Below are 26,747 nucleotides of genomic sequence, written 5' to 3' on the forward strand. Positions count from 1 at the left end.
TAATACTAATTACACTCGCGCCTACCACAGAAGGCCGAATAAAACCTTCAGCCATCAAAGACTCAAGCCACGCCTACCAGCTCCACGCAGACCACCCGTGTCAAGCAAGCAGCACGTCTACACACTCCCCCTCCACCAACCACCCCCTCCGAGACGGCAATCTGACTTCTAAGATTGCAGCTTGGCAGTCCAATCTTAGAATCGGTGGTAAAGTCGAAGGCTTTCGATTTCAAACCACCTGGTGGCAGTGACCTGCCAGTCCTATACTCTGTAGACAGATGTCTGCAGTGATACCTCTGTCAGAGTGAATAACCGTTCAACCCTACACGGCACCCCTTCAAGATTCCAATCCAACTTCAAACAAGACTCCCAATCAAGACATTATACTTCAAGCAACCACAAGATCCAATCTCCGAGAGAGGATACTCCACCTCACCCCCTACCGTCCTCAGCCGAGAACGACGCAGACATACAACATCAGCATATCGGTCACCAACTCCTCCGCCATTTCGAACAGCGCACCACCTCCTACATTTACACACCACGACTTCAGTCAAGACGCAGTGGACCCAGGCCGACGAGACACGTCCACAACTACCGTCACCAATCACCGTGAGTATAAAAATAGACTCCCACTAATTTTCCCGTTCTTTCATCAGAACCGGACGAGCATCTAGTTCCACCCCCACTCCCCCTCATTATCACCTAGACCTAAAAGCTTCGCCCTCATCCCGGACCAGGAGCTTCACAGCAGTTAGCGGGTCAGCATTCTCGCTTACACACACCAACCACCGACCGCCACCTTCGGCCGCCTACATTTGCTTAGCACCGCAAAACCGCCCCTGCTAGACATCGACGTACCAGCTGATAGGGCTCGCCATATTTAGGTACCCCTATTCATTGATATATCCTCTGTATATTTCTAGATAGCCTGTCCACGTACCAAAGGCACGTAAAATTTACGTTAGCCTCCGTAACATTAATAATTAACAACAGCCTAACTTCATTTTCTTTTTTTTAAATAACAATACATCCACTAGTGGATTAATAACTTAAACGAAACAAAGATCATTATACTTAAGTTTTTTGTTGTTGTAACATCACTAAGATAACCACTCACTTATCTTTGCAAATAATTAAGTTAAGAGATTAGTCACTACGTAACATAGTACTATAATAACTACTTAGTGATAAAAAAAAATTCCTCCTTACATTTAATACCTTTTCAACTTTTACAATAATTAATATAGTTATAATAATTATATGTACCTTTTTTTATAATCTTATCCAATTACTACTACAAACCCATATTATATATCCCATTGTATACCCATTTATATTTTATATCTTTTCAACTTTTACAATAACTTATATATATACTATGTCATACTTTTACCATATTGTTATATGCACCTTCTTGTATATTCCCATTGTATACCCATTGACACCCTCTAATCTAAATAGAACACACTACCTCTTAGGTAAGACATACCAAATTCTTTTAAATTAACTATTTCAACTTAGAACTCCCATCTCACCTAACTACTTCCTATACCTGTTAAGTGATACATGCATCTCTAGTTAGACATTAACATGGCTACAGGTACGAGAGCCAAGGTCAGAAATTTAATTGAAGGATTTCTTTCCGCATCTAAAGAAGAAAAACCCTCTCATGACTCAGACCATGCCACGACTAAGGCAGATTCTCAAATAATTCCTGAGGATTACTTTGACAACCTACCCTTTCACCATGACCACTCACAGGAAGACCCTTTTAACCCGACCCAACTACAACACCCCCCCCAACCCCCTCCCCCACTCCACACCAAAAGTTCAAGTTACCCCTCAACTAGACCCTCAACAACGACCCCCCCACACCTCACCGCAACCCCAAATTCCCCCTTATGTAGACCCTCAACAACGACCCCCCCACACCTCACCTCACCCCCAAGTTGCCCCTCATGTAGACCCCCAGCAACAATCCCTAAATCCTACAACCCATGCATACGAGAACTTAGCCTTCCCTTCTCCCAACTTCCCGTCAAATCCAACAGCCTTCACCCAACATCCCTACCCAGCACCTAACCTTGCCCCAACCCCATTGCAACATCCTCACCCACAACTCCAACCTACAGTAATCAATAATTACCAAACCATTACCCCTCTAACCGAAATCCCCACCTTCTCTCAAGCTAGCGGACTCTCCATTACTGACTTCCTGACGGCATGTGACCTTTTCTTTTCTAAAAATCCAAACTACTCTGACTTAGATAAGATCAATCTATGCCGCCAGAAAATAGAAGCATCAGATGAGCACCGATCTACCGCTCGGATGTTAGACAATCTGATAGCCACAGGGATCACATATAGCGATTATAAGCAGCATTTGTTAAATGTCTTTCAGAGCAAACAAGCAAACAACATTAACTTTCTCTTCACATTTCTAAATAACACTAGAACTCAAAAACAGACTAACATCAAAGACAATGTAGCCAACGCAATCAAGGAAATTAGAGAAAATCTAGAAAATAACAGCCCTTGGATCTGTACAACCATTACAGGAAAAAAGGCAGTGACATTAGAAAACTTTTACACATTCCTGGAGATAGGCCTTTATCTTTCCCAACTCCCACCAAAGTGTCAAAGAGAAGCCACAAAAAGGGATTTAAACACTAGAAACCCATTAGCTTACACATACATATTAGACATAACCAACGCTTGCAACATCTCCCTCTCTGACCAGCACCATTTTGCTAGACTAAATAGCCTTCAGTCACACCAGCCCCCTAGCTCCAATACAGCGCAACCATCTAACTGGTGTTCCTACCATCTTTCAACAAGTCACAACACCAGAGACTGCATACAGAAACAACAAATGCAAGCACAACACCACACTACCCCTTGCTCAGTTCATGGAACTACTTCCCACACGGATTCTCAATGTAGAGCACAGCAATACCAACACCCGCAGGCACAACACCGCACTACCCCTTGCTCAATTCATGGTACTACCTCCCACACAGATTCCCAATGTAGAGCTCAACAACAAATCAAACAACTCACGCCCCCCCCCCCAGACCCCCCAACATGTCAAAACCAACACGGCCAGGCAAATACGGCAACCTACACAAAACCACAACTCACTCCAACGACGAATGTTCTCAACAAAAATCAACCACAACCTCATCAGAGAACAAACAAACAAGTTACCGCACCTCGACAAACACCCTCCTCCCACACAACACATACAACTCAACACCGATTGGGGGAACGTGCACCAGCCTCACGCACCAGACCACCATAGGAACGTCCGACACACCACACAACTATATCACCCTAAAGGTGACATTAGATCAAACTACTGTTGACATGATGGTTGATACAGGAACAAACCTGAACCTCATCCCCAGAGCTCTTTACGAAGCACTAAATGACCCACCCCAAATCCAGTATTCAAATACGGAAGGCCTACTGATAGAAGGATCAACCATATCACTTCATGATATGATTGATATAAATATAGAAGTAAACAATTCCCAGGTAGGCTTCACATCCTTCCACTTAGCTGATGAATGGCGTCTAGACCAACAAGGTATAATAGGTTTAAAGTCCCTACGAGACTGGAAGTCCATCATCAACTTAGATACCAACAAAATATCCTTCCGAGATCAAAGTAATGAGTCAACACTTCCTGAAACACCCGACCCAGACACACAACCTCTTTCATATCTATCTACCTTAAATAAACCTTCTCCAACCAAGAGCTACTCATTCCGTCCACCACCTTATGTCACCTCAAAAGCACTGATGTCTAACACAGTCATCATACCCCCTAGACATTCAATAACAGTTCCACTATACATACCCAGAGCAATAGAACATCAGGATGTCATAATTGACCCAGATACGTCAAGAATAAATAACATAACCCTAGAATCTTCATGGGATGTAGTGTCAGAAAATAAACACCCTAGCTATGTTAACGAATCTCTCAGACCAACACCGCAAAATTAAAGAGAACACATACATTTGTTCAGTCCATCTCCACAATTCCCAAATCCAGGAACCACTCCCTCAACACATCAACACCGTTAGACAAACACAAACCCTCACTCCTATCCACCCCAACCAAATCACAAAATCAGCCAATGGAGAGATGCGTGACAAATTACAATACATCCTACAAAGGAATAGATCGGCTATCGCCTTAGAAGGCGAACCCTTAGGCAAATGTGATATAATCAAACATCACATCCAAATTCCCAACAACACCCCCGCTTACCGCATACCCTACAGTAGGAAAACACAAGTCAACAACAGTGTGCACGAGATGTTACACCAAGGTGTAATTTCTCATTCGGACAGTCCGTGGAACAGTCCCCTCTTCCTAGTCCCTAAGAAAGACGGAACCTTACGCCCTGTTGTAGACTTTAGGAAAGTTAATCACCTAACTCAATCTGACCCACACCCCCTCCCCGCCATGCAAGATGTCTTACAATCCATTGGTAACGGGAATTCCGTTTTTTCCACAATTGACCTTAAGTCAGCCTTCTGGCAGGTGGAGCTCACGGAGGAATCAAAACCCATAACTGCATTCTCCACTGATAAGGGACACTTCCACTTCGAGCGTATGCCCTTTGGCCTTAAGAATGCCCCCTCAACCCAACAAAGATTAATGACTCGCATTTTCAGCGACATGATAGGAATCTCATTATTCGTCTACTTAGACGACCTCATCATCTATAGTCCCACACAAACTGACCACCTTCATACACTAGAGATTGTCCTCAAAAGACTCAAAAACACCGGACTGAAAATCCAACTAGGAAAGTGTAAATTCCTACAGACGGAACTCACCTTCCTAGGTCATAAAGTCGATGCCAGGGGCATCCATACCACCACAGATAAAATAAAGGCCATAGTCAGTTTCCCAACCCCCAGAAACGCGGATGAAACTTTCTAGTTTCATAGGACTAGCATCATACTATAGACATTTCATACACAAATTTGCAGAAATTGCATCCCCTCTGACCAAATTCACGAGGAAAGGAGAGACCTTTAAGTGGTCTGAACCGGAACAGCAAAGTTTCGACACCCTTAAACATGCTCTTACCACAGCCCCTGTCCTAGCCTTCCCTGACATGAAGAAAGAATTCTTTCTGTACACCGATGCCTCCTCTAAAGGAATAGGCGCAGTCTTACAGCAGAAAGATGAAAACGGGAAAGAGCACCCCATAGCCTACGCAAGTAGAGTACTGAATAAGCCTGAAAGTAACTATTCAACTACCCACAAAGAAGGACTTGCATTGATATGGGGCTTGAAACATTTTAAATATCTTATACTAGGGTATAAGATCACAATCTTCACAGACCACCAACCCCTAGTCTACCTCTTTAATTCAAAAGATCTACATGGCAGAATAGCTAGGTGGAAAACCACCTTATTAATATATGATCCCAAGATTACATACCTAGCTGGAAAGGCTAACATAGTAGCTGACTCACTTAGCAGACAAACTCACGTGTCAACCCTAGCAAAAACAACCTGTATCCCTATGCAAGACCTTAGAGAAGAAACAGACAAAGACCCGACATGGTCTAAAGTAAAACAACATCTACTTTCAAGAACACCCTTACAGTCCCGACCACCTGTCCCAATAGAGGAACTCAAACTGGTCGACGGAATTATAAGGAGAACCACTAACAGCAGGGAAGTAACAATCATTCCCAGAGCCCTAGTTCCCAAGGTCCTACACATATTGCACGACAGTGCAATGGGAGGCCACTCAGGCAGGGATAAGACACTGAATACCGCCAGACAGTCATACTTCTGGATCAAAATGAAAAAAGATATAACCACACACATAGACTCGTGTGTAACTTGCAACCAATTCAGAGGACCTGACCCAAAACAACTCAATATCAAAGACATTCCACTCCCAGCGGAACCATGGGAAACACTTGGCACTGATCTACTAAAAATGCCAACGAGCCATCAAGGTTCCAATTATGTACTCACGGCAGTTGACTATCTGTCAAAATACACCATCCTAGTCCCTTTACAAGACAAAACAGCAGAGACTGTGGCCAAAGCATTGGTTAACAACATATTCTGTAGATACAATATCCCAAGACAAATGCTGTCTGATAACGGTTCTGAATTCAAGAATGAGGTAATGCGCGAAATAGCACATCTTTACAACGTAGATCAAACCTTCGCCACTGCCTACCACCCACAAGGGAATGGATTGACTGAACGCACTAACCGAAAAGTGCTTGAAATCCTCAGACCTTTGGCCAACGATCTTACGGACAGTTGGGAAGATTGGCTACCACAGGTACAAGCCAGTATCAACAGCACAGTCAACTCCGCAACAAAGATGTCCCCCCATGAGATCATTTTTGGCCAAAGAATGCGCCTACCCTACCAAATCTTCAACCAACCAACCCCCCCTTATACAATCTAGATAACCTTACCCAATGCCTAAAACAAGGCATGCAAAATATATACAAACAAGTCAGGGAAAACCTCAAAGTAGCTCAAGAAAGAACAAAAACAAAACAACACAAACGGTCATCTCCACTAAACATAACACTTGGAGACACAGTCATGGTCAAAGACTCTAATAGAACTAACAAACTCAAACCCAAGTTCTTAGGCCCCTTCACAGTCACAACCTCACTCCCCAACAATGTTTTCCTGTTAACGGATCCTTCCGATCACACAACCGTAACCATACACGGAGAGAAATTGAGAAAGGTTAAACTTAACCTCGACCCAACCCCACCTCCCAACTACAACCCACCTACTGCACTAATACATAACTCACCCAGGCGCAAGTTCCATCACATGACACTACGTCGACGCAACTAAACATGCACTCTAGCTCTCGCCCCTGAAGATGCAGGACGTCATGCACCCCTCAGTGGAGGTTAAAATGGCCAATTTACAATAAGAACTCCCTTCCGCATATCTATCAAAACTTCTCTACTTCCTTCCGACCACTATAACCTTAGCGAGAGTCAGATAGACATATCCTCATTCACTAAAACATAACCTTCATCCACAGGATGCCTCCCATACTTCTGCTACCCCTTCTCGTCCACCTCTCCCTCTCCACCCCCATACTGATACCAGGAGCAATCGTCAACAACCATGGCACCACCGCATGCGTAGAGGATTCCATAATGGTAAAACTAAGGATTTCACCTGAACTGTTGATAAGACCCCTCATAAAAATCCACAAAAACTTATTACAAATAGAGCAACAAATCTCCACCCAAATACCCAACACCACAGATCAAAACTATGAAATCTCAATGACACTATACCACAACGTCAACGCCCTACACGAAAAAATGAACACAATTAAATACACAATATACCACCTTCCCAACCCAGAAAATGAAGACCCAAAGAACAGTAGAGTCAAACGTGGCCTGTTCGATTTCATGGGCATCATATCTAAATCCCTGTTCGGGACTGCAACTGAACAAGACATAAAAACAGTCCACTCACACATAGGAAATATAACAGAAGTACTACACAAACAGGGTAAAATCATAGATCTAAACTCTAAAAACATCGATCTCCTCGCCACCTCAATAAATTCAGTAATTGAAAAAATCAACCACCTCACAGCATTCACAACTTCCCAGTTATCTAAGATTGCAAATTCACAAATAGCCCTTTTCTTCCTTCACCACCTAAATGAACTAGACAAACAACTAGACAGGCTACTGAGTCACAGTAATCTTATCCAGAGAGATATTTGGAACGCCCACGCAGGTATAGTCAACTCTCAAATGATCACTCCAACCCAACTTAGTCAAACATTACGACAAGCTCACAATACATTGAAACTCACCCCCTTCTTCCTCCAGAATGAAATACAACACTACTACCCCATCCTAGCATCAACTATCTTTCAAGAATTTATTCTTATCAACATACCTATGGACCCGATCAAGAGATTCTCCCTTTGGGAAATTTATCCCTTCCCCTACCCTTATCAAAACCGCACAATGACCCTCAACCTACCAACCTCCACCATCCTAAAATCAACAGACGGCCAGTGGATTTCACTGACCTCACCAGAAACCATGGCAGCTTGCAAGATAGCACGACCCAACTTCCATATCTGTCCAGCTTACCCCTTCCATTTCCAATTAACCAAGTCTCAACCTTGCCTCTCAGAACTCACAACACCCAAAGTCAATTTTTCCGAGACATGTGATTTTCGCTTTTCAGACAACACTCAAATACACCACACCCACGTAGGACATAAACACTTCATATTTCTTCCCCACCCCACATTAGTATCAGTAATATGCCTACACAAACCACCCTCCCATCATAAGATCAACAGCCCTATCACTCTACCAGACACCTGCCACATCTATATGATGGACTCAATGCTCCTCCCCAACAAACTCCATTACCAAGGCACTCTCAACACCACCCACGATCTAGGTCCCATAACCCAACTAACGCTTCCACCCCTCCCTAAGATCCCCGATACCATCCTCCCAAGTAAGATAGACATGGTACGTCTCCTAAATAAATCAACTACTCTTGATATGGACTCCTTAGATCTACACTATAAAATTTTACCCTATGCCTCCACTGCCCTCTCAATCTTAATCATCATTTTTATATTAGTGATACTAACGAAATTCTTTTGCATGAAATAAGACCATCAAACAGTTTTTTTTTTTCTTTCCTCTCCCTTTCCCAAATTGCTGTAAACCTAGGATAAGTTTGGTCTTGTGTCTCATCCAATATCTTGAATACCATAACAACATATATACTCATACAAACTCGTGATAAGAGCTTTCCAGAAAACATAGATTGTGATTTACAACCAGTGAATTGTGAAGTACCATATGAACTCCAGTATGATATTTGAAAATGTGATTTCCTACAGTGATATGTGAAATATCGTATAGACCCTTGTATGATGGTAGAAATTATGTGTAATGTTGGTGAGACACAACCTTATTCCCTATTCAGAGACACAACATCGCATACCCATCCTTCTAGTTCAATGTGCCCTCTTGGGACCTCATAATCACCTCAACATCACCCCCCCCTCCTCCACATATATCCACCCAAAGATTTTGTGTCTCTGGCTATATAACTATATAATAGTATATATGTATCAATATTTTGTTAACCATGTAACCTTAGGTGCCGGGAGCCACCTAACCCCAGGGGGAGGGCGATATGTATACATCACCATTCTCATGCAACACCACTCGATGTCCAACCTCACAGTCTGACTGGCGCCTACCAATATCCGCTCAAATCGCTGAGTTTGCATGTTACCAGCCGAGCGCCCACAAACGGACTCACGAACACACACACATAATGGATGCCATTAGACACGACCCACATAACACACGGAAACATTACATATTAACGAGCCACCCCCTGGATATGTATATATTATGACTTATATAAAAAATATAGTAGGTAATTAGTGGGTTGTCCTAGCCATGTGAGGCGACGGACTTTCAAGGTAGAATTATTAAACAAAAGGATAAAGCGCACCTCAAACTTTGCTTAGTCAGCCGTTTCCGGTCAACAAAAAGGCCGTGCATGTCTCGAGAGACAGGTTAGGTGTGAGGTGCTCCAGAGATTAAATAAAAAGAACATTGTGTAAGGTGGTCTAGAGACAAAAGTGTATAACCAAGAAAAATGTGTGCCAGTGATGTGTTGTAAAAAGTGACTATAGTGTATACGATGATATCATGATAAACTCTAATTATAATAAGATAATAAGAAAAGAAGTCATTGAGAGTTTATCTCGCCCGCACTAAGTCCTGCCTATGTAACCCCCAAGGAAAGGTTACATAACGAAGACTTACTATAGTTAATTGTGCACGTCAAACCTTAACATTGCCATTGCTGCCCTTAGTAAAATTTGCCTCTGGTTTGATGAGAACAATGAGGGAATTCTAGAATTAGTGGCAAAAAGAGATCTACATATATATTGAGTGGCAATATCGTTTACATACAGTTTAATCGTTGCTCCAGTTGTTCCGTCCGTTATCTTACCTGTTTTTGTCTCTGGAAACCAAATCGAGTGCTGAATACTAATTAATAACAAATATGAGTGCATCAAGAGTGCCTACAACAGCTAGGACAGTGAAAACAAGAGCTTCAAGTATGGAAACTGGACAAGATAGGGACGGGGCAGTTGGAGGGAACGGCTGTCAGCGGACTGAAGGGATACAAGATGGCGTCGGCGGTCATGCGGAAGACAAGTTTGACAACAAAAAGGTCTGCCCAAATTGCAAAGGCCAGATTAGTGATGATGATCATGTACTGGAATGTAATTTATGTGACATGTGGCACCACATAATGTGTGAGGGTATATGTGAACCTGTGTATGAATTTTTGAAGAGGAACGAAGAGGGATCTATCCACTGGTATTGTTCAAAATGTAATGCTGTAGTTGGTAAATTTGTTAAACAGATTACCTCCATATCAAAGAGACAAGATGAGGTCGAAAAACGTATGGATACCTTGGAAGTTAGGACCAATGAAAAATTCAGTGAAGTGACGGAAGATATTGTTAAGATAAACCAAAATGTGAATATTGAAATCAAGTCAGAAGTGGACATTGTAGTGAAGAAGGAGCTCCAGGAATTCAGAGGCGAGATGTATAATGAGATTTGTAAACTAGTGGAAAGGAAAATGACTGAAGGACAAGGGAAGTGGCAGAGAGAAGTGAGGGAGGTGGTATCTACAAAAGTGAAAGAAGACTTTGCTAATTCATACAGTGACATTTTGCAAAAATGCGATGGCAGAGCAGGTATTGGGTATGATGACAAGACAATACTGGAAAAGGTGACAAGAGAAGTCCAGGGTAGAATGGACAGGAAGGATAACCTTGTCATTTATGGAGTCCCTGAGGAAATGGTAGGAGGCATGGATTTAGCGATTAGGTCCGAGAAGATTCGCCATGACAGGCTTGTGTTTACCAATTTGTGCAGTGAAATAGGCTTAACTTGTTATAATAGTAATGTTGAAGAGATAAGAAGGCTAGGCAGGTATGAAGGAGAATCAGAATCTGGAAAATCTAGACCCATACTGATCTCTCTTAGAGGTGGTCTGAAAGATAGAATAATGAGGAACCTGTATAAACTTAAAGATGCCAATACAGGAATTTTCAGGAAAGTAAGAGTGTCACATGACATGACCAAGGAGGAAAGGAAGAGAGAAAAAGAGCTGAAAGAGGAGGCCCAAAGGAAGAACGAAGAAGAAGCAGCTTCGGGAAACTTCTATGTGATAAGAGGAAGCCCGTGGAAAAGATACCTGTTGAAGGTGAAGAGAAGAGAGGCAACGAGCAGAGCTTCGGAAGGAGTTGCAAGAACAGAAACAGTGAGCTGTGGGGACACGGGAGAAGGCCGGATAGATATGTAAGCAAATACAGTCAAACCTCGGTTTTCGAACATAATCCGTTCTAGAAGGCTGTTCGAAAAGCGATTTGTTCGAAAACCGAAACAATTTTTCTCATTATAATCAATGTAAATAATTTTAATCCGTTCCAAGTCTAAAAAACAACTTTTTCTAATTTTTTTTTTACTATTTTACACCATAAACTGCACTGTATACTGTTTACCATAAATAAGTGTATCCCACTTCTTTTCTTAAACTTTTCAAACCACCCTCTGCTTGCTTATCAAACCCTTCCGGAATAATGCTAGGATCTTTTTTTATCAAATCTTCATACAATTGTCTTGCTTTGGCACAAATTGCATCTTCACTAAGAGTATCACCTGCTAACTGTTTCTCATTTACGAAAATCAGCAAAAGTTTTTCCACTTCCTCCAATACCTGTGGCCTTTGTTTGCTAAAAACACTTGATCTTTTAGCCACATCACTTGCTTTAACCTGGTCTTTATTTTTTAGGATGGTGCTTATCGTCGATTTCGCCATCCCAAACTCCTTAGCCAACGCAGACACACGAACGCCAGATTCATATTTCGCTATTAATTCTTTTTTAAATTCAATAGTTTTGCGCACTACTTTCCTCTTTTCTTCACCACTTGAACTTGCTTTCTTTGGACCCATGATTAGGGGCTAATACACGATGCAAAGATGAAAAAAAGTCAGATTTACGTAAATAAGAACGAACACGTCTGCTCGGAATGAACTTTGATCGCAAATGCGCTACGGAGGAAGCGTCCTTAGCATTCGAGTTCTCTCGGCTCGCGAGTGAGCCGCGTTCGGGTACGCTCGGCTTCTTTCGGTTTGTTCGAGAGCCGAAATTTGGTCGAGTTCTGAGACGTAAAATTCTCGAAATTTTTGGTCGAAAACCGATTTGGTCGAGAACAGAAGCGTTCGATAACCGAGGTTTGACTGTATGTTGAAGCGTCTAAAAACACTAGTGCTAATGAAGAATCGACAAATTGGGTTAAAAATGTTAAAGTGTTATTTTGTAATGTTGATGTGTTTTCCTATGATAAGATTAACGAACTAAGGACTATTTTAAGTGGGGAGCTAGTACCTCCCCAAGTAATTGCAGTACAAGAAGTTAAGCCAAAGAATTTTAGGTTTGAAAGAGACATAGTAGAGTATGCTATAGAGGGGTATGAAATATTTGGCAAAGGCGGAGGTTGGTAGGGGAATGTTGCTGTACATAGAAAAAGGTATTCAGTATGACATTGTGGAATTCAAGGAGGAAGCTACTGAATATATTGCAGCAAAAATTAAAGGAAAAACGGGTGTAGGGGATGTGTTAATTGTGTCTATATATCGAAGTCCGAATAGTGAGGCAGAAAACAATGGGAAAATTATGTCACTGATGCAAGAAATAGCAGACTACAACATCAAACATAAAGTAATAGTGGGAGATCTTAATTTACCAAATATAGAGTGGAAGAACATGACCTGCAAAACTGGTGATGATGACCTAAGTCTAAGGTTTATTGAGAAAATGCGAGATTGCTACTTTATACAACATGTCGCCGGAATTACTAGATTCAGAGGTTCAGATGCAGGCAACATACTTGACTTGATTATTACTGATGACAACATGATCGTGGAGGATATTGAGATAAGAAATCCACTTGGTAGGAGTGATCATGGATGTGTAATTTTCAGATGCAACATGGAACCACAGGTAAAAAATTGTAAGGGACTTGTGTATCTTTTTGAAAAGGCGGATTATTGCAAGCTAAACGGAATGTTGAATATTAATTGGGATGAGTATCTGGATACCGATGATATCGAGGACATGTGGTGCAGATTTAAAAGTAAACTACAAGAGTCAATAGACAAATGTATTCCAAGGAGAGAACTTAAAAACAGTGGGGAATTAAGGAAGAGAACAAATCATAATTTGCCAATGAATAGAAAGCTGTGGGCAAAGATTAAGAAAAAACAAAGATTTTGGATGCTATTGAAAAAAATGAGGGAAGGTAGAGAAATTAATCAGGGCGAGTATGACAAATTATATGAGGAATACCGACGGATTAATAATCAGGTAAGAGCTGAAACTAGGTCTTCTGTTAAGAACATGGAGAAGACTATTGCGCAAAACGTCAAGTCTAACCCAAAGATATTTTGGAAGTATGTCCAGTCGAAAACAAAAGCTTCAGTCAGTATATGTAATCTGTATAAAGATTTGAATAAAACTTCTAAAACTAAAGATGACAATGAAAAGGCAACAGTACTTGCAGACTTTTTTAGCTCAGTGTTTACCAAGGAACCAGAAGGGTTAATACCAGAGGTGGAGGTCAAGGATATTCCAATGTTATCACAGATTGAATTCTCTAGCAAGGATATTATCAGTGTTATAGATAAACTACAAAGGAATAAATCCCCTGGGCCGGAAAGGCTTCATCCTCGAATTCTGAAGGAGACGAAAGATGTAATTGCATATCCGCTTTGTAAGATCTTTAATCTATCACTTTTGAGTGAAAGACTACCCATAGATTGGAAACTAGCGAACATCTCGGCAATATACAAAAAAGGTGACAGAAGCGACCCAGGTAATTATAGACCAGTTAGCTTAACATGTGTCATATGCAAGTTATTGGAATCAATAATTAGGAAAAGGATTCTGGAACATCTCAAGGGCAATAAGCTGATTAGTAACAAACAGTATGGATTTGTGAAGGGGCGTTCGACGGTACTACAAATGATCACGGTCTTGGACAGATGGACTCAGATTTTGGATGAAGGAGGAGCTGTCGATATTGCATACTGCGATTTCATGAAGGCCTTCGACACTGTCCCCCACAGAAGGCTAGTTGAGAAGATCAAGAGTTATAACATCAGAGGAAACATTTTGTCATGGATAGCAGACTTTCTCAATGATAGAAAACAAAGAGTGATTGTCAATGGAGTTGAGTCAGAATGGGAGGACGTGGTCAGCGGTGTACCTCAGGGATCTGTGTTGGGTCCACTACTGTTTGTTTTATATATTAATGACTTGCCAGATTCTGTAATCGACAGCGAATTATTCTTGTATGCAGATGACACCAAAGTATTCAGGAGGATTCATGAAAGCCAGGACTGTGAGAAATTGCAAGAAGATCTCGTGAGGATGAGAAGCTGGTCAGAGAAGTGGCTGATGAGATTTCATCCCAAGAAGTGCTGTGTGATGAGAATCGGGAAATCAAATGTGGACAATAGGATATATTCTATGGAAGAAGAATTGACAAGAATCAAAGTAGAGAAGGATCTGGGAGTTGTAATTGATGACGAGCTGAAGTTCACAGCACACTTGGCTGAGAAAATCAATAAGGCAAATAGACTAGTTGGGCTAATAAGAAGAACTTTCTTAACATTGAACGAGACCATATTCAAGTCATTATACACTGCACTAGTCCGACCACATTTGGAATACGCTAATCAGGTATGGTGTCCATACAAGAAAAAGGACATTGAGGCTGTGGAAGCAGTTCAAAGAAGAGCAACAAAGTTGGTCCCTAGCCTGAAGGATTTGCCTTACCCTGAACGATTGAGGAAATTAGACCTTCCTACACTATCATACCGTAGATCAAGAGGGGACATGATAGAAACCTTTAAAATTGTGAACAATTTATATGATAGTGAAGTGAGCAGGGGATTATTTATTGAACTTGCCGGTTCAGTGACTCGAGGACACAGCAAGAGGATCTACAAGCAGCGCCCAAGATTGGACATCAGGAAATTCACTTTCTGCAGTCGTGTTGTGAACAACTGGAATAGTCTTCCTGATCATGTTGTGAATGCAAATTCAGTTGTGAGTTTTGAAAAGAGATTGGATAGTGTATGGAAACATCAAGATCAAATATTCAATTACACAGCTCAAATAAATAACAAACACCTAGACCACAGCGACCACTAGACCCCAGATGACCTAAGTTTTAGTCATTTAGAGCTGGAGTCACAGGCTTAATAGCCTCTTCTGGGGCCCTTCTATGTCTATATCAAACCTCGAGATATATTTTTTTTATATATTTTGTTTTAAAATAACTCAGCAAGGAAAATAACCATACTACAATAATTTTTCTATGTTAGAATATCAAATAAATCAGTATACCCCTCACTTAAGGTTTTCTATGGTGTTAGGGCACTTCCATTTTCTGTGGTTTCATGTTTTGATGTGTTTTATTTATTTTACAATGTACAGTTGCCCCACTTAGTTTTGGCACAGTTTTAAAAATGTTTTGGATAAGAATAGCAACTCACCCGGTATTCTTTTTAATTACATTTTCATGTCTGTTTATTCACAGTGGCCGTGAAAAGTTTGGGCGCGTAACAAATGTAAACCACTTGTGACATTTAAATAATCATTTAAAGACCTATAAATGGCTTATTACATACCTTATTTACCAAGCGATTTTCCTTTAAGCTTTATGACCTTCTCCAAACGTGCCGGGATGCATCTTGCCAGGTTTTGTACGTGTTGAGGAATAATATTATCCCAAATATCCTGTATTTCTGTTTTTAGCTTAGCTGTTTTTTAATTATATGCCATACGTGCTCAATGGGATTTAGGTCTGGAGAATTTCCAGGCCATTTTTTTAAGTAACCAACGCCACAGTCTTCTAACCATTGGGTAACAGACCGAGCTGTGTGAGCAGGAGCTCCGTCCTGCATAAACCAACTAGCATTGCACTTTTCAAAACTTTCAGGCAGGTTATCACACAATAACTCGAAATAAGTGTGCTGATTTACACTCTCATTTTGTGCAAGAAACACTAAATTGCCAACTCCACCAAATGCAAAGCATCCCCACACCATAACACTTGCAGCATGTTTCACCACTTTAGCTGTATAGCGAGGGTCATTAGGGTCAGACCCCCTGGGGCGCCTCACACGCTTCGACCTGCAGCCCGACGACACCACAAACGTTGACTAATCACTCCACAATACTCGTTCCCAGTCTTCTAAGGACCAGTCCTTATATTTCTTGCAAAATGCTATGCGATCACGTATGTTTTTTGCACTTTGGAGGGGAAGAACTTTAGCACAGCAACTACGGTATTGTAAATCTTTGGCTAAATGATCAGAAATACATCTTACAGACACATCATGCAGCAGTGCAGGGTTATTTTCTTTCAGTTTTCGAGCTGTGAGCGTTGGATCTTTATCTAACTGCCTCCTAATAACCGTAGAAGTACGATTTGATATCTTCCTTGGCCGACCAGAGTGATGCTTTGGAGTAGGAATGATGTTACTTCCTCCGTCTCGAAATTTCTTGGTCTACTTTTGCACTTGACGCACTCCAATTCCCACACGAGTAGCAATATCTTTACACTTATAACCCTCCTTATAGAGGGTTATAATTGTAACAACTGTCTCTTCCCATTACGGAGATATCAAGGCACAAAAACAGAGACCACCGCAAAAAAAAAATACTACTCCCCGTGAGAGATGTTTAGAAACTGACTCCACGTGACATCGAGTGCGCCTAAACAGAGTTGCTAAGTAGTGCGTATTGTCTCGGCTAAATACGGGTACAAACGCTAGCATTGAAAAATAACGAAAAGTTTGGGCGTAAAGTTGTATTTTTCGCATGTTTTGAGTTTAGCTGAAAGTTGGGGAGCCTATAATTTTGCGCCCAAACTTTTCGCGGCCACTGTACATGCTTTGTTTTTCTTTTCTTTTTTCTTTGCTAAATAGTAACTACCTTAACCCCTTCCATATGGTGACGCCTACGTAGGCGTCATGAGGAGCAAGTGGTTATGTGAGGATGCTGACGTCGGCGTCTTGATTATATTTATTGTAGTTGTACCTGCATGACCCCCATACTCTGTAAACTGGCTTCATCACATTTTCTATGGTTATCAACATTCACGGGTGAAAGAGAGAACGATCGATACAGCCATGACTTTATTTTTTTATAATGCTAATATTATGACGCAACATCATATGTCTGGCAGCTAATGCTGCCCGCAAGATTTTGGCCCGGAGTAAAGTGGTTAAAAAATGTGACAAACAGCGAAATACTAAAAATGGTGTAGCAGACGACACATTTTTCTTGACTTACTAATGACATCTATCACTCTTATTTGACAAGTAATACGATTAATATACGTTGCAGAGGAGAGAGAGAATGCAGAAATCTGTTCACATAGTGGTTGATGGTAGACTAACAACCAGCTTCAATCTGTGAGTGGTGTTGAGTGCAGTGACAAACTAACCAAAACTAACTCGTGTACTTATAAGTTATGTTATAACCCTATTATCAAATAAATTATTTTAATCTATTTATTCAGCAGAGGGCTTGTGATCCAATTATGTTGTGATGAAAAAAATAATAATAATAATAATCGCTGTATTTTTTTTTATATAAAAATCTTGTTTTTTTGTGATTTTTTTTTAATCTCATCCAAATTTGTTCAGATATTGTATATTTAGTATATAAAAACAGGTGCAAGTATGTTATTCATCCCTCCACATATGTGCATCTATCTTATTCAAAGAGGCATTAGACAGAGTATAAAAATAAACAAGTAATTGACCATATAAAGTCACTGTCAGATGCTGCAAGCCTGCAACAAGTGTAGATACTGTATATGGGCCAGTATGGCTATTGGCTGGCTACCTTACAAAGTTTACCTTTTATCTTAGCATACTCTTCAAAGATTAAACACTCCAATTTCCCGTAGTGACCCTGGACGTTGCCTAAACACAGATCCGCCACTTGAACATTGGAAAAGGGGTTAACATAGTAATGGGGGGAAACTGTTGTACTCCCCACCACCCATCAAGGCTCAGAGCTTACTTTCTACCTGACTTTTTGCTCGCTATCCCTTAACTTTAACCTACAATCATACGTAAGTCCAACTCTGACTCCAGGGGCCCCTTATTTTCTTCCAACTCTGACTCCAACTCCACAGCACTGGGGCAAACCTCCACAAGATCTTCATGACACAGTCATCATTACCCTATATATGAACAATGGGGGAAAATTGAACTGCTCCAACTATTGAAGGATAACTTTGCTCTCTGTTGCAGGAAAAATTTATGCACATATACTGCTGAACAGACCCATCATTGCCAAAGACCACCTCCCAGACTAATGTGAATTCACAGCCAACAGGAGCACCTTGTTCTCTGGCAATTCCAAGAGAAGTGCCAAGAGCAAAACAGTGGATTGTATGTAACGTTTGTCAACCCAACCACAGTTTTCACCACCGTGAACAGAAAAGGATTGTGGCATATATGGAATGCCTTGGTTGTCCCCTAAAGTTGATCAACATGGTTGCCCAGCTGAATGAAGATCAGTGCAGCCAAATCAGACTCAGCAGTGAACTCTCCGAATCCTTCCAAATGACTAATAAAGTGAAGTAAGGTTGTGTTTTGGCACTAATTGCCCAAGTCTTTGGGATGGAAGTCAATTTAAAGAAAAAGGATGTTCTATATCAATCTGCATCTCAAGAAGAGGACTGCCCTCCCCACGTGTCCATTGGTGAGACTGAACTGAAAATAGTCCAAAATTTCACCTACCTGGGGTGCACCATTTCACTGGATGTCAAGATCACCAGTGAAATTAATAACAGATTGGCAATAGCAATCAGTATCTTTGGCAGACTACATAAACGAGTGTGGCACAACAAACATCTGAAGAATGGAATAGAAATCAAGGTGAACAGAGCTGTCATTTTGACCACCCTCCTGTATGGCTCAGAGTTGTCAGTGTTGGAAGAAGATATATTACACATGACAGGATGTCACAACTACATGTCACAAGACATTACACTACGAGAAGATAGATATCAAGCATACAACATTGTATACATCACAGCAGCAGCACCAAACTGTTGTTTAGCATCAGGTCTAACCAGAACCTGACCAAAGGCCAATTAACTGTAATTATGCCGACCTGACCTTGACCCTTAGGACACCTGGTCCACACAACAATATGCCATTGAGAAGCATACATCCACAGAAGGAATTATCCTTATATTCTATTTTTCATCATGTATGATTAAAATATGTGATGTCCTTTCTATGTATCATAACTGTAAATATTTTTATTTAATAGGCCTACTGAGTGTATCACTCAACCATATAAATACCTATTTCTGTTACAGTGTAAATGTTTCTGTATGACCAAAAATTGATGTAGTGGCAACCATCACAGCTTTCGTGGTCAATTGCCTTGCTTCTTGCTGCAGTTCACAACTGGCTCTGCACAAGACAACTGGCTACGATTTACTAGAGTAAATCTGTAGAACAACTCGGCCTTTATTTCTTCCACTACTTACATTGCCTCCAATACTTGGTCCACTACTCATATCACCTCCAAGGTGTGGATCAAACCTTTCACATTTTCTGGTAGGCAGCCTTGGGATACAAAGATTGCCACAACCCAACATTACTATAAAACAATCAACTCCAACGTAGCCAGAAACATTACAAGGAAATCAACTCCAACATAGCCAGCAACATTACTAACTAGGCAACCCTTCTTCATTGCATCATCCAGCATTATACTTACATGGCTACACCCTGCTGTCATGGACAAAAGCCCCACCCCAGGTCCACTACCCCGCCCGGACAAGTTGACCCCCCACCTGCCATCACCCAGTAACACAGACAAAAGCTCCATCCCATGACCACTACCACATGTGGACAAGTTGACTGCCCACCCACCATCACCCAGCACCACAGACAAAAGCCCCATCCTAGGACAACAACCACACGTGGACAAGTTGACCACTCGCCCACCATCGCTATACATGAGCCTATATCCAGACTCATTTTTCCAATCCCTCCATGGGCCCTCCACTTCTCTAAGGAATCATCTTTCTACACTACAGGTCCTAATATATATAAATATTTTAACTGTATTACATTGTAAATTTTCACATTTCCTCTTATATACATATATCCATATTTATTCTGTTTTATACCAGTGTACCATCTGTGTTCATCTCACCTCACCACGAGCCAAAATACCTAATCACCCAGGAGCCAGACCATCACCATTTCATCTTCGGTAATTAGATACAATTTCCATGGTAGGTTTCATCTAGTTGCTACTCTCTGTTACCTTTGTGTTTATATTTTATGATGCAGTCCCAAACATCTCAACCCATACACAATCATTGTACTCGTCCCGTTCTGCCAAAATCTCAATCACTTCAAACAACTCTCCACACCCCCATCAAAAACAAAATCTCATAACAATAATCAGGGAAGAGAATGGTTTACCAAAATTTAATGTACGGAACATTCCCATGCACAACTTTCTCTCAGAAGTTGAATCTGTAATCACACATAGAAGCATCACAATGATAAAACAAAAATTTCCATTCTCAAATCAAGGATAGATCACAAAAACACACTCACAGGTGATATAATCCAGTCTGAGATTTTTGAGGAAACAGACACATATCCAGAATTTGTTCAACATTTCAAAAACTCTTTTACAGCACTTGATCAACTTGGCTCACTTTCACCCCTCTATGCAGTGGCCACAACATATAATACTCGCCCACATAAAACAGAGAGAAGTAAAAATTGCATCCACCTTCAAAAGCGAGATCAGGGATAGCCTCAAAAACTCAGACTGGGTTACAGACGACAAAATCTCACTCAAACATGTAGTTTCACTGCTAGCCTATTTCCAACTACTTTCTCAATTACACCCAGACACAATCCAAAAAGCTGGCACAATTCCATTCACACCATGCACCACACTAGGAGAATTTTCCAGGTAATTCTCAGATATGGAAAGAACAATTACTCACATCCACAGCCTGTACCAATCACCCCCAGCCACACAGTTGCCCACGTAACACAATCAACATCACATAACACGAGGTCAAGACAGACATCTACTGCTCACATCAGCACTCTGAGCTCTCTATCACAAACACTATTCTTTTGCATCTACTACCAAAAACCAGGACAGAGCACAAACAGATGCTACTACAGACACTGGTCCCAGCCAAATTGCTACTGCAAGTACCATGGAACATGTTACCACATGAGTGACTACTGTCATGTGCTCTTGGCACAAAGACAACAAAGACCTGCTTCACCACAATGCTCCCTGCCAGAGACACACATAACACACCTTCTGTATGACTACAAAACACAAACACAACACGCAAGTCCACACAAGGCATTCCATACCCGGAACTTCCCTAACCAACCCTACCTGTGCTTACCCTGAACACCCTGGACACTTCCTTACCTTCTATGGTATTCAAGGCAACCTCAAACAACACAAAACTCACCATATTTCTAGACACTGGACCTCCTGTTAACCACTTCACTCCGGGCCAAAATCTTGCGGGCAGCATTAGCTGCCAGACGTATGATGTTGCGTCATAATACTCGCATTATAAAAAATAAAGTCATGGCTGTATCGATCGTTCTCTCTTTCACCCGTGAATTTTGATAACCATGGAAAATGTGATGAAGCCAGTTTACTGAGTATGAGGGTCACGCAGGTACAACTACAATAAATATACAGACGCTCCTCAACTTACGTTTTAGTTACGTTCCGAACGGCCGAACGTAAGTTGAAAATGAACGTAAGTTGTTACTGTACTATACATCGGTAAATTCTATTACCGTATCTTATAAAACACCCCTAAATCATTAATTAAACACATAACATTGTAAAATAATAACATTAATTTCAAATAGATTAAATTCAAGCAACATAAATTGAGATGGTGGAGGAGGAGGAGGAGGCAAGGCATGTTCAGTTTGTCGTCTGCGCAATGTAAACAATGGACGCAGCGTCGTGCGCAAGTATCGTTTGAACTACGGAGAGCGCGGTAAACTAAAAAATTCACTCAAATTTTTTTTTTTACAATTTTTTTTTACCGTCAGTTCAAACGTAAAATCGAAAAAACGTAAAACGAATGAACGTAAGTAGAGGAGCGTCTGTAATCAAGACGCTGACATCGGCATCCTCACGTACCCACTTGCTCCTCATGACGCCTACGTAGGCATCACCGTATGGAAGGGGTTAACATTATGTCCAAATTCAGTTTTAACAAACTCCGTTCAGAGTGCAAGAAAGTCACCATCCTTGTGTCCCATTATCCAACTCGCCAACGTTGATGGTGTACCATTCCCTATCCTTGGAAAATTTTCCTTGTATATTAACTTTAAAGATCAATGCATTTTCCTGCTGACATCCTCATAGGCTTGAACTTGATGAAGCAACTTGATATAGTCTTATATCCTGCTCAGAATGGTATAATTTAGGCAAACCATTTCCTCCTTGCATTGCATTCACAAACCCCCACCAACCATTAGCAAAATACATGTGACTGAGCTCCAACAGCCAAACACAAACAGCTCCAACACTTGCTCAACCATTCCAAAACCCCCTCAGGATTCCACCTCTCCTTCCTTGCTCACAGCTGTCAACATGCATTCCAAACATAACATTCATAAAAACATCTCCCACATGTCCAAATCAGCAAAATGTCAAACAAAACACTCATTCAATACTGTTGATAATTTATCGACCAAGAAAGATGTCTTACCCCTCATTGAAGATTTCAACCTTCAATCTGCCCTAGTCTCACAAGCATTATCTACTTTCAAACACACTCATGCAGTAATCATCGGCTAAAAAATGCTGTTCCCTCATGAGTATACAAAATTATATATACACAAGTCTTCTAAGCCCCAAACACCGATATAATCTGTATGCCAGAGACAAGCTGCGTGAATGGTATCTCCCTACTTCCTGCCATCAGCTCAACATCAATGGTTACACATGCATATTGATTGCAAATGATATTAATGCCCCCTCCATCTCACAGTTGGCACTAATATTTATGATTTCTTGGTATATCCCTCATGTATACAACTCATGGAGGACAAATACCCCACTTCACAAGTGTGTACCACAACTTCTGACATGCAAAAAGCACAGGAACCCATTCATGCATTGAATTTCAACCCCATAGACTTCCCTGATGCACAAGAGGACTTAGTTACTCTTTGCAACAAATTTAGACATACACAATGGTTCCTTCTGCCCACTTGGTGATTTCATAGAATTAAACAAACTATCCCACATCGCCTCAAATGTGTGGATCAAACCTTTCCACATCAGGCATTGCAATCATATATGATTACTACATTTCAACCTGTGTTATCTCTGTATCATACTCAGCATACAATGGAGTGACTTTATCAATGATGTTGAAATACTGGAACTGGCATAAATGCCCATTATTGAAGTCATACTACTGAAGGTGCAACTATGCTGGGCAAGACATTTCACCAGAATGGAGGATCATCACTTGCCCAAGTTCATCCTGTTAGAACTCTGCACTGATCATCATGATAGAGAGGCACTAAAGAAAAGATAAGGGCTGCCTGACAAAATCTCTTGGTGTCTGTTCTACTGACCATCACCAGACCTTTGCCACAGATCATGACACTTAGTGTCAAACCATCAATGAAGCTGCATCCTCCTTTGAAAACTCCCAGAGGACCACCTTCAAGGCAAAAGATGCAAGAGGAAGAATACAGAGGCTGAGCCATCAAACCTGGGCCAGACTTTTAACTGCTAACTGGTCCTGCTTTTCCAGAATTGACCTTGTCAACCACAAGCATGCCTGCAACAAATGCAGATCACATCCTTCATAAATCTATGTTCACAAAGCAAAACCAAGAAGCTATGCTACAAACTATTTTTTCTTGCAGTCCATCAGTATCTATGTGATATAATAGGATGGAAAAATAGGGTAAAAGGCTCTTGCTCTAAACAGTGTGCCTACTGTCTTCATGTGATGTTCTTTGGGGATGATCTTGGTTTCTGTGTGTAGATGTTCTATTGGGGTGGTTTTAATGAATCGTAATACTATTCTTAATATTTTGTTTTGTAGCTTATATGGTGTCTATATTTTCTCTTTCACCATTGAAAAAAATTATTAAAAAGCATTAAAAACACAGAATGATGTCATCATCTACATTTTCAAATAGGGAATTCATGTGACTTGCCTCATTTGGTCATGGTTTCAAACTGTATATTACTAGAAAGCCACAGATTAGCAAAAATGTGTTTTTAAGGATGATACATGACCCTAAAACTATAACCTTGACAAATTGTTTCAGATGTTCTGATGAGCATGATCTCCTTCCAACCAGGCATTATTTTGGGACCTCTAATCCACCCTTGTATCAAATGCTTTGTATTTTGACAGTGAAATAGAATCACAGTTTTTGGCAATCTGTATTGGAAATAATTTCCTTAAACAATTTCTATGGTGCCAAACAGAAAAATCAAAATCCTTGCATGCAGTACACTATAACAATAATTATAATATTTCCTGATAGGGTACAAGGACTAGGCTGGGGTTGTTTGGCTAGGTTAAATTGATTGGTCATATATCAAATACTTGCCCAAGGGATATGGTTAGAATCATGAAAACATAATGATAAGCTATCTTAGAGAAAAGTACTTTTCACCAGAAAACTGCACCCCAATCTTTCTCAAATATTCACCCCCATAGAGTGGAAGGCATTGAATAATACATATCTTTATTACAAGTAAAGAAAATACCTCTAGTCACTAGTGCTCTAGTCTGTATTCGAGTAACAGCATGGCACACAATAACAAAGATATTAAGATATATCATTTAATGGTAAAGAAAAAATCATGCATATGTTTATGCAGTGCATGGCAACCTAGACAGAACATTAAGCTTTAGTTGGATGATCGTGAAATTCAAGGGCCTTTTACATTTATATTAAAGGTAATTTCCGTAGAAACACATGTGTTATGATTATAATCATAAAATGAACACTGAACTGTTTTCCTTACCTCGAAAAACTTTCCGTCTGTGAAGTATTTTAGAAGTGAACTTTTTCCCACTGTTGAGTCCCCTATTAGAATAAGTCTAAACTGATAATCAAAAATAGGCTCAACCATTGTTTCTTTGTTTAAATCGTAGTTATAGATACACCACCGTAAGCACAACCGTTTCACCTGCAAGGTTGTTGTTATTACTACACAGCTGATTGTAAATATTCCAAAAATATTTTGTTAGTACTAAATAAATTTACTTGCATCATCATTGAAATTTATTGCGTTGTGTTCAAATTTATTTAAATGCGTATACAAATGAGAAGCTTGTTTTTATACTTTCTGATCATAAACTAAAAAGAAAGTCTCAAATAAAAGACTTTGTTGGATGTGAATGGGGTTCACGGTCTGTGAGAAATGTTTACACTCATTGCGCATCCGTCTGCGCTACTATTGGTCCGAGTTTCCCGCTCGGTCAAGTCACGTGACCAGTTGCGCCAATGAAAACTGACCAATCTGCGCGGATTTGAGGCAGACGAGCTTTAAAAATGGCAGAAAGAGGTGTTGGTAGACGAATTACCGTGGAATATAACCATGAGGATAGTGAAAATAACAGTGGATGCTGTCTTAGTACAATCAACAACTCTCTCCCCGAACTAGGCCGATGGTGAGTAAGATCTGAGTTCTTTCCTGTAATCAATAAGTAAGAGCTTTGAGTATCTAACACCTACCAATTGATCTCAAGCCAAAAGAGAGGCTAGCCTAGGCCTACAGTTCGGAAAGTGTTACTGGACACTTGGTGATGCTATGCGTTTTCATGGCATCTGACACTGTTGAGATAATTGTCAAAATGTTTTACCCCAGTGGATTAGGTATGGAGTTGTAGAGCTAATCACTGACAGGCACTACACACATGAAATGCTGCACTTAGACCCAATTCAAATTCGTGCGCTTAGTAAGCGCCTATCGGCGATTGCATTTCTTTTTAGTGATGCATTTCCAGTATGACAGATGCTGTTAACAATCCTTATGATCATGATCTGTAGTGTCGAGATCCTCCATCATGTAGCGGGCATAGTGGTTGCCCAGAACATGGTCTGGATCTTTCACATTCAGCTTGAGAACCTATGGCAGGAGAATGCCCAGTCTTGGGGCTTAGTCGTTAATCAAGATGTTTACTTCCCGAAAGAAAAGGATAATGGGGAAGAGGAAGATGCCGCTGTACGGAGGTCCCCCACCCCCATCCCCATCCGTAGGCGGCAGCTTTAAGCAACGGAGCTGCTTGTGTGTGTGAGTGTGTGTGTGTGTGTGTGCGCGCGCGCGCGCTTTGGACTAATTCTAGGACAGGCTTACCATGGGAGCCCAAGGCTGTGTGGGTAAAAAAAGTAAGGTCTCATAGTGCCATAGAAAGTACCCATAAGAGGGTGTGAGTGGCTCCATCTCACGAAGAGCGAAACGTTACAGAGGCGGGGCGGGGGTGGGCAGGAGAGGACAAATGTCCCT

General features: G+C 40.9%; 1 protein-coding gene across 1 annotated transcript in view; it reads right to left on the bottom strand.

The window, feature by feature from the left end:
* Rab39 (RAS oncogene family member Rab39) overlaps nucleotides 1–25,638 on the bottom strand; it is a 44,074-nt gene extending 18,436 nt beyond the window's left edge. The window contains exon 1 of the mRNA XM_076187963.1: nucleotides 25,263–25,638. Coding sequence (XP_076044078.1) covers nucleotides 25,263–25,370 — 108 coding nt within the window. The 5' untranslated portion in view covers nucleotides 25,371–25,638. The remainder of the gene's footprint in view (nucleotides 1–25,262) is intronic.
* Between the last annotated feature and the right edge of the window lie 1,109 nt (nucleotides 25,639–26,747).

Source organism: Oratosquilla oratoria, chromosome 7 (assembly GCF_046742065.1).
Source record: "Oratosquilla oratoria isolate Oo_2021 chromosome 7, ASM4674206v1, whole genome shotgun sequence".
In the NCBI taxonomy this organism is placed as follows: Eukaryota; Metazoa; Arthropoda; class Malacostraca; order Stomatopoda; family Squillidae; genus Oratosquilla; species Oratosquilla oratoria.